The following is an 18,635-nucleotide window of genomic DNA, read 5'->3' as shown; positions in this document are numbered from 1 at the left end:
TTAGAAAACAGAGTAATTAGATAAGATCTTGCTGAGAAGTTTCCATTGGAGTAAAGACTTGAGGAAGGTTTTGGGGTGGGGTAGCCAGCTGGGTGGATGTCTGAAAGAGTGTTCCAGACAGAAGTAAGAGGCAACAGCAGGTGTAAAGGCCCTGAAGTGGGAACATACTTATACATTCATTGTAGAATAAGGAGGTCAGTGTGGACAAAGAGGAGTCTGAGCATGCAAGACTAACACAAGAAGATAGTGCAGGGAGGGGAATTTGAAGTGGAGAGATAAGGACATGTCGAGTTTGCGATTCATAGAAGACATTTAAGTGGAGGTGATAGGTAGTATAAATTTGAGGAATTATGTTACTTAAGACATTTAAAGGCCTAAAATGGAGGATGCGTGGATGGCTCAGCCGGTTAGGTGTCTACCTTTGGCTCAGGTCATGATCCCAGGATTCTGGGACCAAGCCCTACATCAGACTAACTGCTGACTCTCACTCTCCCTCTCCCTCTCTTCTCCCCCCACCCCCTGCTTGTGCTGTGTGTCTCTCTCAAGTAAATAAATAAAATCTTGAAAAATATATAAAATGAAGGCCTAAAACTGGATGAGATCACCAAAAGAGTAGACCAAGAAGAGAATGTTCGAGACCTGGTTCCTGGAGTAGGGAATTGAGTACACACACAGCTGATAAAGGACTCCTACCCATCACTTAAGATAACTCTTTAGAGGAATTTTCTCTCTTGCTTTGGAAAACTGAAAATATCTTTTAAAGTTCATCATATATATATCCAAAGAATGAGCAATTCCATTTCTAATTATATTCAGAAGAAATGAGAATTTTTTTTTTCTCCAAAAGACATAATATTTATAGCAGTATTATTTAACAGCCCTAAACCAGAAACTTCCCAGATGCCATTAACAGCAACAGTGGTTAGTTAGAGGTCAGTAGAGTGGTTACCTTTTGGGTGAGGGTGGATAATGTCTGGCAGGGGGCAAGTGGAATGCAAATGACTTTATGATCTATATATTCTTCTGCGTCTAATACGTCAAAAAGGGATTTGCATTAAAAAGTTGGCGAATGAATGGTTTTTGCTCTAAGAATACTTATTACTTCTTGTCAGTACATGTCCTAGAATTGACCTTTCCAAAGTTCATTTTTTCAACATATAGTTAGTCCCTGCCTACTCAACGACATACTAGATAATTATACTAGGCACAGGGGATACAGAGATAAACAAAAAGATTTAGTCTCTCTCTCTCCATGCAGTTTACAGTGTAGTTTATTTACTTTAGCAAAAGAATATTACTGTCACCACTTCCATATAAGCTTTCACCAGAATTCATTGATGGAATGCTCTGTGGTCCAATTTTTTGTTTGTTCATTCCTTTTAACTATTTTCCTGATCAGAAAGTCCCTGTATTTAGATAAAACTTTATATGTAAGAATTTCCTAGTAGTCTCCAAAGGATAGTGATGTCAAATTTACTTGTTTCCGAAGTAAGATATTTAAATTTGATTATATCTAAGCTCTGTGAAAGGATTACATTTTATTGAGACTATATTTCTTCTGAGTTTTTTCCTTAATGAGTGAGTGATTTACGAAAATGCATGCTTTACATTTTCTTCCTTTAAGACTTATGTGAGACGTTATCAGTTCCCCATATTTCTTTTGGAAGGACACAAAAGGGACATCATTATCTACTCCCCTATCTTTAAATGTGAGAAGCATGTGTCCAGTTAAATCTAGTGCTTCCTCTTCATTGTTCTGTATGAATAATTAACCTTTCTAAATGCTGACATCAGGAAGGTTTTGAATCCCCCTTTCTTCCGAGGGAAAAATAAAATGAAGAACAGAAGTGATGCTGCTTTAGAGTTTTCTTTTTAATCATTTTGAAAGACGGCTAATAATAATAAACTATGAGTGTTAAAATCCAACACGTTGATTCTGAAAAGTATCATTTTATTTATTTCTTGGTGATAATGATTTTATTATTAATGTGGGCCTCTCTAAAGTAATAATGTTCTCTAATGCAATCATTTAGAACAATATGGTCACCAATCTACTTTCATTAGTCATATGGGAACATTATAAATCAATTTATATGATCTTTGCAATTGAAACTTGCTGGATGCCAGCTGTGTCAATTTCTGTTAATTATCATCCTTTTAAACCTCATTCTTTCTGTAAGTAAGATATGCACTTTAGGACTTTTTTTTAAATAGTTTAAATTGTTCTGCTCATCCTCCTACAGGTCTCCTACAAGGTTTTTGCCCCTCTAAGTTGATTTATAATGTAACCTTGAAACAAGGAGAAGCATTAGTTGCCTGCTGTTTTAATAAATGGCTTGTCAGCTATTTTACAACTATGGTTATTTCTTTGACTAGAGAAATTTCTAGATAGCAAGTCTTTGAATTCCTAATTATTTTAAAGATTGGCTGGACATTCTTGATCATATCTATCTTCTATGCAAATAAATATTTGACTGCTAGAGAGAAAATGGCTATGATCTGTTTTGATTTTGATTTTATATATTTCAAGTTTGTCATAGACTTACCAGTCAGTCTGGTGGGTTGAAAACGTAATGAAACTATCTCACGTTTAACCTGTTAAAATACTGTTTATCCTCTCTGATTTATTTACTTATTTTGCAATGCAGAGTTTAGCTATCTTAAGAAACCCATAAAACTGTGGAATGCGAATTATTAGCTTCCCCAAATTCGATTAAGTTCACTTTTCACAGTGATTTTTGTTTTATCCCAACACACACAATGAGTCTCTTCTTAAACTGAACGTGTCACGTAGTTTCTCCGTGCTCCTCCTCTCGCATTTTTAGCTTCCATGTCCCTTCCTGGTATCACTACCTACCCACTCTCCTAAGCTGGAAACCTAAAGATCATTGTAGAGGTTTCTTCTTCCTCCCATGCATCACCATGGCCTGATAATTCACCTATGTATTACCTTACTCGTCACTCTCCTCTTTATCCCTTCAGTAGCTGCCTTTTTTCAGGCTTTCCATACCTCTTCCCAACAGACCCGTCTTCTCAGTGCATTCTTCTCCCGTGCTTCACAGATGCTCACATTCGCAGGTCACACGGTAGCGTTAGTTATACATGCTGATCTGAATGTATTGCTCTTCTGAGTAAACTCACTGACTTTTGAGGAGTGTATTCACCAGTTGGTTCCTTCTAGCTGCTAAACATTTTTAATGTATTTATCTTTTATTTATGCTTTATACTTTGTTTCTTGAAAATGGTCTCAGTTCTTAAAACAATAGCAATTAAAACAAAACAAAACAAAAAACCCCAAGTGACCTAGAACTCTCCCTTCAATGGCTTAAGTTTCTATGTGTGCGAATGTAAAGCTCCCCAGCACAGCGTAGGGATCGCGTTAGCACAAGATGCCTGTGCATGCCTCCAGTCTCTTCTCTTGCGGTTCTTGCCCAGCATCTATTCCTGCCTGTGCAACGCTGTTTCCTGCCTTCGTGCCTTTGCTCTTCCCTCTGACTGCACTTGCACAGAGTGGCCTGTGTGATCTGCTCGAGTTGCTATAATAACATGTCACAGATTGGGTGGCTTAAACAACAGACATTTATTTTCTCACATTCTGGAGGCCTGAAGTCCAAGATCAAGGTGTCGGCAGGTTTTTTTGCTTGTAGATAGCTGCCTTCCCGCTGTGTCCTCACAAGGCCATTCCTTGGCAGGCACACATCCTTGGTGTCTCTTCTGTGTGTCCAAATTTTCTCTTCTTATAAAGAAACCAGTCCGATTGAATCAGGCCCACTAACCAGCTCCTTTTACCTGAACCACATTGTAAAAGCTGTACCTTATATTCTGAGGTACTAGAGGCTCAGGCTTCGGCTGTGGATTTTGGCACAGACACATTCAGTTCCACTGGCACAGACACATTTTCATGCCATTTTGTGCTCACCCTGCACCTTTCATCTTCAGAGCCCTTTGCAAATGTGAATGATGTCTTTATTATTTAAACCACTCTAAAATAGACACCTGTAATTTCCTCCAAAGCCAAGGCCATGGCTTTTGCAATCATGTCCCTAAGTCATTAGTAATAATAAAGCAATAACAATAATACAGTAACTTACCTCTTTACCTTTTACTGTATTATCTTAACATGACTCATTTATCATGTCAACACCATTAAATTAGAACAGACTTTCAGAACTAAAAAGGGTCTTAGAATTATATTCTAGAAATAGAACTCTTTGCATTTGCATCTTGCTATCTTGTCATTCACATGTCACTAGTTACAGCACTCAGAGTATTTTGTGGGTCTCAGACCCCACTTGCAACGGATGTACCCAGTGGCCTCAAATATTACCCAGACTAGAGGCCCTCAAAGAGACAGTGTATTTTCCTAACACTGCAAAACACCTATTGATGGACCTGAATTACATCTATAGACCAGGTAGAAGGACCATCCTGAAGGTCTCCACTAATGCAGATTAAGACAAGGGGAATATTAATCGAGCCCCAACCCACTTATTATCTTAGAAAGTAACTAAAAATCAAGAACTTGGTAAAATGCACAAAATTATTAAGAATCTTTGTATGTTATTTTCACTTTATCCAAAAATATCTGGCAATAAAGGAGCACTACCATTTGTAAGGAAAACTTTGGGGAAAACCTAGACCTAGAAGGATGCCTTCAATTCTACTTGAGGACACTGTTGTGGCTATGAGTGAGGAACCAAGGGGAACCTGTGGTACTGAGAGAAAGGTCTCTGAGTGGCCTTGTTCCTTTAATAACAGGAAATGTCTGCGGAGGCTGGCTGTTGTAAGGGAGAGAAGGTGATATCAGATCTATCCACTTTAAAGCTGCCCTTGGAAGACCTTCAAATGTGTAAGTCACCAGGGTTCAAGTTTTAGAAAACAAATGAAACTGCATGATGCTGACCTTAAATATTTTCATCTTTAACACACTTGAAAAAAATATATATATACACATACTCATTAAGGAAACACAAATGTGATAATTTATATCAACCACCTATAATGTGCTGTAAGATTATAAGAACCTTAAGGGCAGGACCGTGGTTTGACACAGTACACCCACTAGAGGACATATTTATAATACACAGAATAATAATATCTAACATTCATTTCTTAGGCACTTCAGCTCGGGACTTTTTTGCCTGTTGTCTCATTTAACCTTCACAACATCTCTGATAAGTATTATTCCTATTTTACAGATGACTGGAATTCAGAGAAGTTATGTAATTTGCCCAGTCACATAGTTTCTGTGTGATGAAACTGAGTTTCCAGTTTGCCTGATTCTGATGTCTGTGTTCTCAACCCTGGCTATCTAACCTCCTGGGTGTTCAATGTGCTTAGTTATTACTTTTGATGCATTTGTAAAATAGTTAATAAGACGATATGAGTTTGCATAAGTGATTATTAAAATAACAGCCTTATTGAGATGTAATTCATATACCAAAAATATTCATCCTTTCAAAGTATACAGGTGTTTTTTTTTGGTGTCTTCACGGTTCTCAGTAATCAGATAAAACATTTTTTATCACACCAAAAATAAGCGATTAGTGGTCACTGCCTATTCTTTCCATCTCCTAGACCCTGGCAACCACTAATCTACTTTGTTTCTATGGGTTTGTCTATTATGGACATTTCAAGTAAATGGAATCATACAATACAGGGATTTTTGTATCAGGCTTATTTAACTTACCATGTCTTCAAGTTTCATCCGTGTTGTAACACGTTCCTTTTTATGGCTGACATAACATTCCATTGTATGGATATACCAAATTTTGTTTATCTACTTGTCAGTTGGGGGGCATTTGGCTTATTTCCATTTTTTGGCTATTATGAATCATGCCATTATGAGCATTCATATACAAATTTTTGTGTGAACAGTTTCACATCTCTCTGGGAGTGAACCTGCTGGGTCATATAATAATCATGCTTGACATTTGAGGAGCTACTGGTGTTTTCCAAAGGGACTGCACCATTTTACCTTCCCACCTGCAGTGAATGAAGGTTCAGATTTCTCCACTTTCTGGCCAACACTTCTTTTTTTTGTTGTTATGTTGTTTTTTATAGCCATTCTAGTGAGTGTGAAGTGGTATGATGGTAGTTTTGATTTGCATTTCCCTAGTGACTGAGGCTGAGCATCTTTACGTGAGCTGATCGGCCATTTATAGATCTTTGAAGAAATGTCTATTCAAGCCCTGTGCTCATTTTTTAATTGAATTATTTGTCTTTTGATTGTTGTGTGTCAGTGATGTTCAGTGCATCTGTCACTTTTCTGTTTTTACTACTGCTTGGAAATACTTTTAGTTATGTCAAGTCAAGCATTTATTCAAACATCCATTAATCATTTATTGTGTACTATGCCTGTGCTGGAAATATAAAGTCCAATAAGACATGTCGTATCTCCTGTGGATTATTGCAGCAGCTGCCTGTTTTCCTACTCCCCAATCAATCTTTTACCCTGCATCCCAAATGGTTTTTCTAAAAAGTAAATTTGATCATGTCGCTTACTTGCTTATTTCCTTCAGTGCTTTCTTTATTGACTCTAAGACAAAATTCTAACTTTTAAAAATGGTTTTATAAAGCCTTCAAAACTTGTTCCTCACCAATTTCTACAAGATCATCTTTCTTGTGTCCATCCTATATCCCCATATGGGATAACTTTAGGGGTCTCCCTATTTAAATACTCCATCTAGACAAACTGAGTTTAGTAAGCAAGGAAGGTAAGTGGGTCCTCAGTCAGAAACCTAAACCAGGTCTTGCGTGAAAATTAATCACTCGAGCTTTACTCTTAACTCTGGATCCCAGCCAAACAGGTGGATATATCTTAAGCCTGTGACCTGAGAAAGCAAGCTGTATTGTGTCTTCCTCTTGCCTCTGATTGGATTTTTAAATGTCCAGTCTCATCTCATTTTCACTAAAAATGAATAAAGAAAGAGTTGTGCGCTCATGCTTGGATCAGTGTTAAAATGGAGTAATGGCCCTTTAAGGACAGTGGTGGTAGCTGTAGTAATTATGTTTCCCCACCCAGGAAGACAGAAACTGTTGGTCAAGAGAAACTTTCTCCCAAGGGGAGACTCTCTATCACCCTTTAAAGAAACTGAATTTTAGTTTTATTAAAGGCAGCTGTGGTTTCCTTAGATCTCCTACCAAATAAATAGACCAGTCTCTGTTGGTCTAGGAACAAGGAGCTCACTATCTACTTTGATGTTATGACTCTTACTGAAATGAAATCTAGTATATAAATTTGAAAATATATTAATTCCTTTTGAACTTAGACATAAACTAATTATATGGTAAAATCTATGTATATATGTATGTATGTATATATAAACACATGTACACACACAACACTCTTTACACAAATACAGAGTAGAGACTAAAATTCGAATAACAAATCTGAAGTGTTTATATCTGTTACTGCATAATGAACAAAAACCAAAATTCAGGTGACTTAAATCAATCATTTTTTCAGCTTTACTGACATATAATTGACAAAGAAAATTTAAGATATTTGAAGTGTACACTGTCATTTGATATAGGTATACATTGATTGTTAAAGGACTCCTCTCATCTAGTTAGTTAATACATCCATCACTTCACATATAATGTTCTCACTAGTGTGTGTATATATATATATATATACACACACACACACACACATATGTTGATAATATTTAAGTTCCACTCTCAGCAATAGTCATCATGTAAACAACCATTTTATTTTGTTCATCATTTTGTAGGTCAGGAAGTTGGAAAGGGACTACCTAGGTAGTTTGCCTGCATTTCATCTGGTGTCACTTGGGGGGATGGGCTGGCTGATCCTACAAGATGGCACCTCACTACTGCTTGGCCTCAACGTGCGGCTTGGATTTTGCCTAGGATGGCGGTCTTAGGGTAGTTGTACTTCTTAAATGGCAGTTCGATTATGAGAGAGCAGGGCAGTAGCTACCAGGCCTCTTAAAAGTTGGCCTGACATTGGCATGGCTATTATAGCATCATTTACACCTAATTCTATTGATCAAGACATTCACAGACCAGCAGAAACTGAAAGGGAGGAAAAAATAGACTCCAACTCTCAGTGGGAGGAATAGGAAAGAATTTGCAGCCATCTTTAATCTGCCCTAAGTAAAAGATCTATTAGGCATATACACCTGATAAACACAGAGATTTCCACCTCCCCTCCCACACATGGAAGTATCAGTACCATGCTGGATCTTCAGTAGTTTGTAAATGTATTGGTTGCCTTAGATAAAAGTGAAGTGGTATTACACATATTGTGTGTAACTTTAACAACTTTTTTATATTTAATGGTCACAATAATCAAAATTCTTTAAAGTTTTATTCCTTCTTTGATTTGTACATGTGTATTTTATGACCAACATTTTGAGCTGCAGGAAGTGTGAACTATGCTTTTATGACACATATTCGAGATCTTAAGAGCATTAAAAATAGTTTATTAATGCCCAGGGTATCATTCTACCTTACCCTAACACCTTTGATTTACTAAAGTCACAAAAGTTATGTTGGCTTCTTTTATGGATGTAACTTTAGCCACATGGTAAAGCATAGCTTTGTACAGGTGTTTTCACATGTCTGGTCCACTGAAATCTAAGAAATTCAACCCTGGGGTCACAGAGAGAAGACGCAAAAGACATAATAAAAACCACATGTTAACTATTAATGTTCATTTACCAAATCCTACTTAAACTCTTGTACTCTCAAAGCTAATTTCATCCAATTGCCTTTTAATTATAGTCACTTGCTCAGAGTTGCAAGTATAATGGCTTTTTAATATATCTTGCACTGTTCTGTGTCCAATGTAGGATGTAATCATGCAATTTATTCAGAGCTGGTGCATTAGGTAATTAAAATGTAAGCACACATGGATTTCTGCACATGCATAATCCACAGAAAAGAACTGACAAATTCCTTTTGCATAAAATTCTTTTTTAGATAGAATAGGATGGAAATTCTGTTTCTGTTAATGTATGTTGTGGCCAAGGTGAAATAAAAAAATCAAATATGACTGTTTGGGAGATATGTATACATATCAGAGAATGAGATAAAAGAAACTAAAGTAGGAATATGTCTCAACACATTTTTAATTAATCATAGTCTTGGTGGATATAATTCTCAGTGTAGGCTAGTGCTTCATTATCCAAGATGTTAGGACATGAACAGACCCTCAGTCTCCTGGCTCTTTTGGAGAAAGACAGGGAAAAAAGTGAGACTTAAGATAATTATCACTATTTAGAAAAATGATCAAATAATATAACAATTTTTAAAAATCTTTTAACAGTGGTGATTACTTTTGGAGTAAGAGTTGATATACACATGGGTAACAAATATGTATTTATATTTCTTTCAATGAGCAAATACTACTTTAGTGAAGTTGTTCACCTCATTTCACAGTAACCAGGAGATTTTATGTAAAGACAAGTAATTAGCTGTTTTTAAATTATATATAATTTTGAGAACTTCATAATTAGTTTTTAAAAAGCATATAAGCTATATTTTTAATTTATTCATTTCATAATTTATTAAGTGCCAAGTAACTATGACCTATGTGTTAGAGATACCAAGAAAGTGATGGGCTCTGCCTCAAGATTTTCATTTTTCTGTGGAAATCCATTTCTCTGATGTTACCTTCTGACTATTAATGTTTGGCCATGAGAAAGAAAAAAAAAAGGATATGGGCCATGAATCCAAATACCAGAATGAAAACAGAAAAACATTTGTTCATTTATCAGGATTTGGGATTTGTAACATGCTGGTACCTGGAGACATCTAGTTGGACTGATTTCCATTTTCAGTTTTCTCTGGGTATGTGTTCATTCTTTTTCCTTAGAATACAAATGTGGAAAAGTATGTATTTCATTTCCAAAACATTAACATTATTAAGATTTTAGACAACATATCTGCATTAGCTAATTTCCTTTTCTGTTTCTTTTTCAATTTCATCCACATGTCTTCTCCCTCTTATATTGTTAGCAGTTTTAGGGGTCTTCTTTGGGAAAGAGACAAAGCAAACAGCTAGAAGACTAGCCAAGGAGCATCCTATTCCCAAGTCGGAGTTTAACAGCCTTGGAATCCAGACACACACTTTCTCAAATTGGTATTTCCCGTACATTTAAGCTTTAGGGTTGTAAATACTGAGCTTTGGGCTCCTCAGCGTCAGAAAGAGTAATCTCCAGAAGTAGACCAGCCTCTACAAAGGGGAGGTCTATCTTGATCCCTCTGGAAGCCTGAGTCCCAGGTCTCAAGAGCCTGCTGCCTAAACCCTGCCATTGACTTTATCTAGTTTTGACTGCTCCCTATTGAATCCTGCCCTTTTGCTTAGCCTATAGAGTCTATGTCCTACTTCAACTCCTGAGGTAGAAATCCAGGACCAAATCAAACACATTAATGTCAAAGTAAAAACCAGACAAACGTATGCTCCGTCATCTTGATCAAATACCAAATTCCTATCCTAAATTCTATACTCAGGTATCTGATTTAGAGGAAATTCCAAATTTATGAATGGATTATATATCCAATGTTCCTTTTGACTTAGAAACTCAGGACCCACATTCCTTTTTTTTTTTAAAGATTTTATTTATTTATTTGACAGAGATAGAGACAGCCAGAGAGAGAGGGAACACAAGCAGGGGGAGTGGGAGAGGAAGAAGCAGGCTCATAGCGGAAGAGCCTGATGTGGGGCTCGATCCCATAACGCCGGGATCACGCCCTGAGCCGAAGGCAGACGCTTAACCACTGTGCCACCCAGGCGCCCCAGGACCCACATTCCTATAGAAATGATGGTATAAATGTCATACCAAATATATTATAAATAAAAAATTAAGTTTCTGTAATATTCCATAGTAAGTTTGCTCAATGAAGTCAAAATATAAGCCCTTCATTTCTTAATTTCTTTGAAGTCATGTGACTGTACACTTTGGCATTTCTCAAATCAAAATTAATCTTAAAGTTCATCTTATATAGTTTTTTTTCTGAAAAGCTGTTAAATTTATGGTATATACTATCATTACCTCCAATGGGGTCTTAAATCTTTTTTTTAAAGATTTTATTTATTTATTCGACAGAGATAGAGACAACCAGCTAGAGAGCGAACACAAGCAGGGGGAGTGGGAGAGGAAGAAGCAGGCTCATAGCAGAGGAGCCTGATGTGGGTGGGACTCGATCCCATAACGCCGGGATCACGCCCTGAGCTGAAGGCAGACGCTTAACCGCTGTGCCACCCAGGCGCCCCATTAAACCTTAACATCAAATATGGTATGTTAACTACTGAGTATTTATAATACTAATGTGGGGGGGTGCATTCCAAGTTTGATAGCTGCGTATGTTCTGCCCATCATAAGATTATTTCAATAAGGGATCCAGTTAATCCCTATATTGAAGCTGTAGTCTTTTTATTGGCCACCTCTGGACAAAACAATTCCTCCCCCTTATCCAGAATATTCTACCACTTTCTCTGAATTTTCTCGAACAGTGTGTAAATACCTCAGATTCAGTCCCAGACTGTTTTATTAATTTTAATATCTATTAAAAATAACAAACCTCCTCCTACTCTGTGGCTTTCCTCTGGCTGTGGTCTTATTTCCCTCCCTTTATAGTCAGGGTCCCTTTAAGGATATTTGCGTACTTTCTACTGAATGCATAGAGGTATCATGATTTATGCAACCTGGTGCCTTTTAATGGACATTTAATATATGAAGTTAATACTATTAAAATGTGCTTAATATCCTTGAACAAATATCTTTGTACATTCATGCAAATATTTCTGTAGAATACAATTCCAGAAATGAAATTATTTGGTCAAAGGAAATGCACATTACAGGTTGAACTGTGTACCCCCCAAAATTTGTGTCAAAATCCTAGTCCCAATACCCCAGAGTGTGGCCTTAATTAGAGATGGGATCTTTATGGAGGTAATCAAGTTAAAATGAGGTTATTAGGTTGGGTTCTAATCCAGGATGACTGGTATCTTTGTAAGGGGGAACCTGGACATGGACGTGCAGAGGGAGGAGATGGGGACATAAGGGAAAACCACCATGTAAACATGAAGGTGACTATCTACAAAGTAAGGAGCAAAGCCGGGTACAGATCCTTCCTTCACGATACTGAAAAGGAACTAACCCTGAAAACACCTTGATTTTGGACTTCTCCCCAATACTTAAATATTAATCTTTGCAATGTTTTGTGAGTTTCAAAGACAAATAAATGGTACTTCCTTTCAATACACACCTCTCTGATTTTTTTAAATCCAGATTTAGCATATCTCTGGGATTTTATTCCTTTTAAAACATCTAAAATGGATTCCAGTGAATTGATAGTTCAAATAACCATTCAAATCTAGCTATATGATTTCAGTAGTTTTCTACAATGATAAAAAAGGGTTAGATATATTGAAAAGATTGAACTTTTAAACATGTTTAACTACTCATTCACTTCCTGAGAATCTACTGCAAAATTTTCATTCTCTAGGATTATCACACGTTGCATGAAGTTTATTCCTAAAAGGCAAAAGCTAAACAATTGGAAAATACACACTTTAAAAACAAAGTTAATTTCATATTTATAGCATGTGAAAATAAGTCCCATATTCAGTAATCCAATTCATAGTGTATTAAGGATTATGCTTTTGAAGTAAATTCATTACTGACCTTCTTGTTGGAAACACACTGTAATTCTATACAGTGTTCTAAAACGCTGTCACAAGCTATCGGAGCACTGCAGTTCATAAAACAAAAATATGTCATGTAGGGTTGCAACTGCTTTAAAAAGTTCTTTCCTGGAGACAATAATAAGGCACATTTGTCCCCAAATCACTTATCCTGTTAAAGGATTATTTTTCATCTTCTATTTCATTGATTTTTGTTGGTCTTTGTATGAGTTAAGATGTGAACTTTCAGGTTATTTGACTGAATAAACCTCTTGTGACAGCTTTTAAAGGGACACACAAAACGTTTCTCCCCAGTGTGGATCCGGACGTGTGTACGCAAATTGTAGTCCAGGGAAAAGCGTTTTCCGCACCCTTCAAAAGTGCACCGAAATGGCTTCTCTCCAGTATGAACCAGAAAATGTCTTTTCAGTTTTGAACTCTCATTGAATGCTTTCCCACATTCTGCACATACGTGATCTCGAGGACCATGGACAAGGAGATGCTTTCGCAGGGAAGCCCTATTCTTCAACTTTTTTGGGCATCCACTGTGAGGACAAACAATTCTTTCTGGAGTCTCATATTCCTTATCTTTTGTTGGCTTCTTTCTAGCAAATTCTGCAAACTGTTTAGGAGCTGATAAGTCAGTGCTGCGTATTCCTCCAAGAGGAAACTTCTTGCCTGTTACATACTCGGAATACTCAAGCTGTGAATTCTCTCTAATAGCCTGTTGAGGAAGTTCTTGTTTTGTCCCTTTTTGTGCGCATTTCAAGGATTTTTCTAGAAGCGACCTTGCTGTGAGAACCTGTTGCGAAAGCTCTTGTTCTGATTCTTCTTCCGGGTAGTCAGGGGACTTAAGTGAGTCTCCTTCCAGAATGGGTTCGGAAAACTCACCTCTTATTATGCATTCTATGTAACAGTCAGAGAAGGAGTCTTCTCCAACAACCAGATGGCTAGTCTCAAAGAACAGACCTTCATCTTCTAAGGCCCATGTTGTGTCGAGAAGTCCCTGCTGGACTGGCTGTGGCTTAGATGGCCTTGGCTTATCCCTCCCGAAGGCTCTTCTACCCAGGCCTTTCTGCCCACAAGTCTTTGCCTTTTTCTTCAGTTGCTGATCCATAGTATCCTGCTTGCTTCTTCCTTGAATATTTGCACCAGGATATATCAACCACTTCCAAGTGACAGTGATCTGAGTAAGTTGTCTTCAGCAGAAACCTCCTTTGAGAAAGTAACCTTTAGATAAAATATATTCCAACTTTAGAACCACTGTCAGAAAATGACCTAAAAAAATGACCTGAAATTCACTTTTCAATAACGAAACGGTTGCATTTGCTTCTTCTCTGACAAACCCAAGAAAGTAAGAGAAAGAACTGTGACATAGGATGTAGGTCATAACTGTATCTTATCTTATGTGGGTATCCCCACAAATTATCTGAGTCTCCAATTGACGACCTAATGTTACTGGGCACTCACTATGTCCTAGCCCTACTATAGGCTACTCATGGGCTGAGATACAGCAGTTAAGTGGACATAGAAAAAAATTCTAAGCCTCCTAGAGTATACATTCTCGTGAAAAGAAAGTATTACATGCCACCCGTTAAAAGGTAAAGTGCTACTCTGGGTGTTGTATGAATTCTACTCCAGAAACCAATATTACACTATGTTAACTAACAAAATTAAAGAGAGAGAGAGAGAGAGAGAGAAAGCAGCAGCCCGATGTAAGATGCAGCAAATTCTTTCCTACAGTTTTGTAAGGGTGGAAGATGGACTTCAAAGCAGAAACCAACAACAAAAGCATTAATTCTAATCTTCCTCATTTTGAAATCATACTTCTAATCAAACTTTGTCTTCAGTTTCCTTTACTTGATCAGCCCTAGCTCATTGTTATTTGACTAACTGTTCATGTAAGAAACTTCCCCATCTATGAAACTTAAAAGATAAGTCTTAAAAACTGAAAACAAAACAAAAAAGGTAGAGCGTACAGAATGAGCAAAGGGGCTGGTCGAAAGGAGTTCACAGTGTTAAATAGGGAGCTCAGGCAGGCCTTGACTGAGGTAGCAGCAGCTGACTAGAAACCTGAAGGGAGTGAGGGTTGCCCACTGTGTAACGCTGCTTGAAATTCAAGTGAAATAAGGGACTTAGTAGAGATCATGGCACAGAGCTAATGCTGAACGCTCACAGGAGCGAGTGTTATTTTACCTTTAAGTTTATGTTGGGTCCTGGGATATGCCAGATATGATCCTAGACCCAGGGCAGCATTTTTTTTTTTTAATTTAATAAAGAGCCAGATTTAAGCTTTGTGGGCTCCATGGTCTATACCATAACTGTTCAACTCTGCTTTTGCACGGAAGCAGCCATGTATGATTTAGAGGAGGAGCACGGCTGTGTTCCAGTAAAGTAAGCAGAGGCTGGACCTGACCCACGTGTAGTTTCTACTTCTTCAGAAGATGGAGATTCAGAGGAAAAAACACACGAGATCCATGCATTTCCATGCACAGGGGAGTTTGGCCTTGAATACTTTTCTTTTTCTTAAAAATCTAAAAGCAACATTTACCATGAATATGTTATAATCTAGGAAGCCTTTTGCTTAATGTTACCGTTGTGTGCCTTACAGAATGAGTATCTCTTTAATTTTGTTGTCCTGATGTCCTGCTGTAGGAACAAAAATAAATCTTTTTTAAAAAGGAGTAAATGTGAAAGTAATGGAGAAAAAATTAACAGCTTGAAAATATTTTTAAATAGCTACATTTAAAAACACCACCTCAAAAGAATCATGCTATTTACTTTTGGCAAAAATATACACAGCATCAAAACAAAACATGTTTTTCAGTTGCTATGGGAAGAGTTTGAAATGCCTTCTTAAACATATATATAATATATAAATAAATGTTTTATGTAAATTAGTTTTAAAATAAAATTATAAATAAAATAAATTATATATACAATACATATATATTTAATATATATACATTGCTAAGGGAAGAGTTTTGAATTTCTTCTTAAACATTTGTATATATAATATATAAATATAATATTTCTATATAATATATATACAGACATTTAAGAAAAAACTTAAAACACTCATTCCTTAGCAACTGAAAAGCATGGTTTGTTTTATTCCATGTATTTTTTTTTCCCCCAAAAGTAAATGGCAGGATTCTTCTGAGGTATTTTTAAATGTGGCTATTTAAAAGTATTTTCAGGCTGTAATGGGGCATCTGGGTGGTTCGGTCGGTTGAGCCTCCAAGTCTTGATTTTGGCTCAAGTCATCATCTCAGGGTCATGAGATCAAGCCCGTGTGGGGCTCTGTGCTCAGTGTGGAGTCTGCTTAAGATTCTCTCCCTCTCTGTGTGCCCTCCCCCCCAACTCACACTCTAAAAACAAAAACAAAAAGACTCATACACACAAAAACACATATGTATTTTCAGGCTGTATATATACAATGTTAAATGGTACAAGTGTTATTATTTATTCTTTCTTTTAAAAAGGTGAAATAAACCAGGAGACTATATTCAGGAAAATTTGCCTAATAAAATCTTGTTCACGTAGCTAAAAATAATTCTTGACTTTATTTTTTTAATATTAATGAACGTAACATCTTTGGAACCAAATCACTAGCAGTCGCTCTAACGTTTGAGTAGGACAATACAAAACCCCCCCACTCCATTTAAAATAACTATAATTTGATTGATTCCAGCTTTTCTTTCCAAATTTATCTCTATCTCCAACTCTTTTTTTTAACCATAATAAACTCTCCCTCCAATAAAGTGCCACACTCTTTTCCCTGTCAATAAACTACTACCCACCCTCACTCCTTCCCTTAGTGCGCGCGCACACACACACACTTATTTCTCATCCATATTTCTGAACTCTGCTTAAACATCGCTTCCTCAGGCAACCTTCCCTTGATTCTTAGGCTCATTTAGGTCCCCTAGCTCAGTGTTTCCCTAGCTTCCTATTTTATACTGAACAGAGCCTCTGGTATTGATTACTTAAGGTTTGACTTACCTACGAGACTGTAAGCTCTGCTAGTGCAAGGTTCTCTTCTGTTTTATTCACATGTCGCAGGACTTAGTACATTTGTCTAATGAAATGAACTGATGAATATGCATTAATAATCATACTGGTGATACCGATTTAGCAAACCTATAAAATTAATTTACTACAAAATTATGTGGGACTTTGAAAACACTTAATGTAGAAGTTTCAAAAAGTTGGTTATCAATGATGCCAAGATGTTACCTAGAAGGACATTTCTTATGAGATCAGGGTTCTAAAAGAGGTATTTCTTGATGAACTTATGCAGCTGTTACTTTTCTAAGCTAGATTCTTATTTGCCAGATCTCTAAGAATTACACCATTTCCTGCACAACATTCAAGTTTGTGAGAATGACATATAAAATTGAAATAGTAATTTATTAATTTATAATGGGAAAATCCTGTTTATATGACAAGTACATTCTCTGTTGGTGGATATAACTACTTGGAAAATGTACTGGGTAAACACGGTTTTATTTTTATTTATTTATTTTTTAAGATTTTTAAAATTTTATTTATTTATTTATTTGACAGAGATAGAGACAGCCAGCGAGAGAGGGAACACAAGCAGGGGGAGTGGGAGAGGAAGAAGCAGGCTCATAGCGGAGGAGCCTGATGTGGGGCTCGATCCCATAACGCCGGGATCACGCCCTGAGCGGAAGGCAGATGCCTAACCGCTGTGCCACCCAGGCGCCCCTAAACACAGTTTTAAGAGAAAATCTGGATATTAAACAAATACGTAATGGTATGAGAGTAATATAATTTTATAGTTCTCAAATTGGAATAGAAGTACTTCCAAGGGTGCATCATTTACTTATTCAGTCATTTGACAAATATTTAAGAGTGAACATTGTTCTAGGTGCTGACCCTAGAGTGTTAAAAAGATACGAAGTTCCTGGTTTTTATCTGTGTGAGATATAAATGTAAATAAACAAAGTGTAAAATGGTAAATAAAATATTTTAAGGTTGAGAAAAACGCTGTGAAATAAAAGCAATTAGGGTGTGAGAGGGAAAGGAAATGGGGGAGGCCATCTTGGGAAGAATGTCTGGAATGGCCTCCAAGGGAGGGCATGAGGTGGAGAGCTGAAAAAGGAAGGTACCAGCCAGCGGAAAGAGATGGGAGAAGAGTGTTCTTTCCAGGCTGCAGCAGGAAGTACAAAGGGATTAACCTGCTGGAGGACACAGGAAGCCATGTTTATTACCCACTATGGCTGGCGGAGACCAGACTGGTCAGAGATAAGGTTGAGGACCTTGCAGAATCCGGTGAGCCAGGGGAGCCATTTGCATTTCTTTCACAAACCAGTGGGAGCCATTACAGGGGTTTCCTTCAAACCAGGAAAAAGCCTGTTCTGCTGAGGTTAAAATGATGACTGTTTAGGGCGGTGAGTGGAGAATAGACCTTAGGAGGCAAGGGTGAAAGCAGAAAAATCCCTTGGGGTATTTAGCAATCCAGATAGAGTGCAGTTTGTTTGGAGAAGGTGGTGGTGGTGGAGATGAAATGGCAGGAGGGAGACCGGAAAACAGAACCTTGTAAACTTGCTGAGGACTGGATAAAGGGAGTAAGGCAAATGGGGGAATCAGTAATGAGGAAGTGGTCCTAGGTTTTTTGCTGGAGTAATTGGGCGGATGGTAGTGTCACTTGCAGAGATAATTGGAGGGAAGAAAGTGAAGACAGGTATCTCTTGATTTAATAATGTGAACATTTTAAGACTTGTAAAAACTGTGAACATTTTAGTACAAACATTTTAAAACAAAATAGATCTAGCCATTTGTTGCAGTGAAATATAATGTGTATATGAAATTTTTAAACAAAATTTTAAGAATGTGACTTTAAGGAAATTTCAACCAGGCATTTACTTTCAAGAAAAGGGACTTTTCTCCTTTATCTGTTTTAAAAGTTTGAGGCCAGTGGCCCAAGACAGCTAGTCAAGTCTTAACACTA

At 37.1% G+C, this 18,635-nt stretch overlaps 1 protein-coding gene across 1 annotated transcript; it reads right to left on the bottom strand.

Moving 5' to 3' along the window:
* Positions 1-12,860: 12,860 nt before the first annotated feature.
* ZFP42 (ZFP42 zinc finger protein) lies at positions 12,861-13,775 on the bottom strand. Its single transcript, XM_002920676.1, has one exon. It carries the CDS (start codon positions 13,773-13,775, stop codon positions 12,861-12,863), a length of 915 nt encoding a protein of 304 aa, XP_002920722.1.
* Between the last annotated feature and the right edge of the window lie 4,860 nt (positions 13,776-18,635).

Source organism: Ailuropoda melanoleuca, chromosome 18, assembly GCF_002007445.2.
Source record: "Ailuropoda melanoleuca isolate Jingjing chromosome 18, ASM200744v2, whole genome shotgun sequence".
In the NCBI taxonomy this organism is placed as follows: domain Eukaryota; kingdom Metazoa; phylum Chordata; class Mammalia; order Carnivora; family Ursidae; genus Ailuropoda; species Ailuropoda melanoleuca.
This window is presented reverse-complemented; position numbering and strand designations above follow the sequence as displayed.

Excerpts from the sequence above, each read along its gene's own strand:
- ZFP42 (XM_002920676.1), bottom strand. The coding sequence starts at position 13,775 with ATGGATCAGCAACTGAAGAAAAAGGCAAAGACTTGTGGGCAGAAAGGC.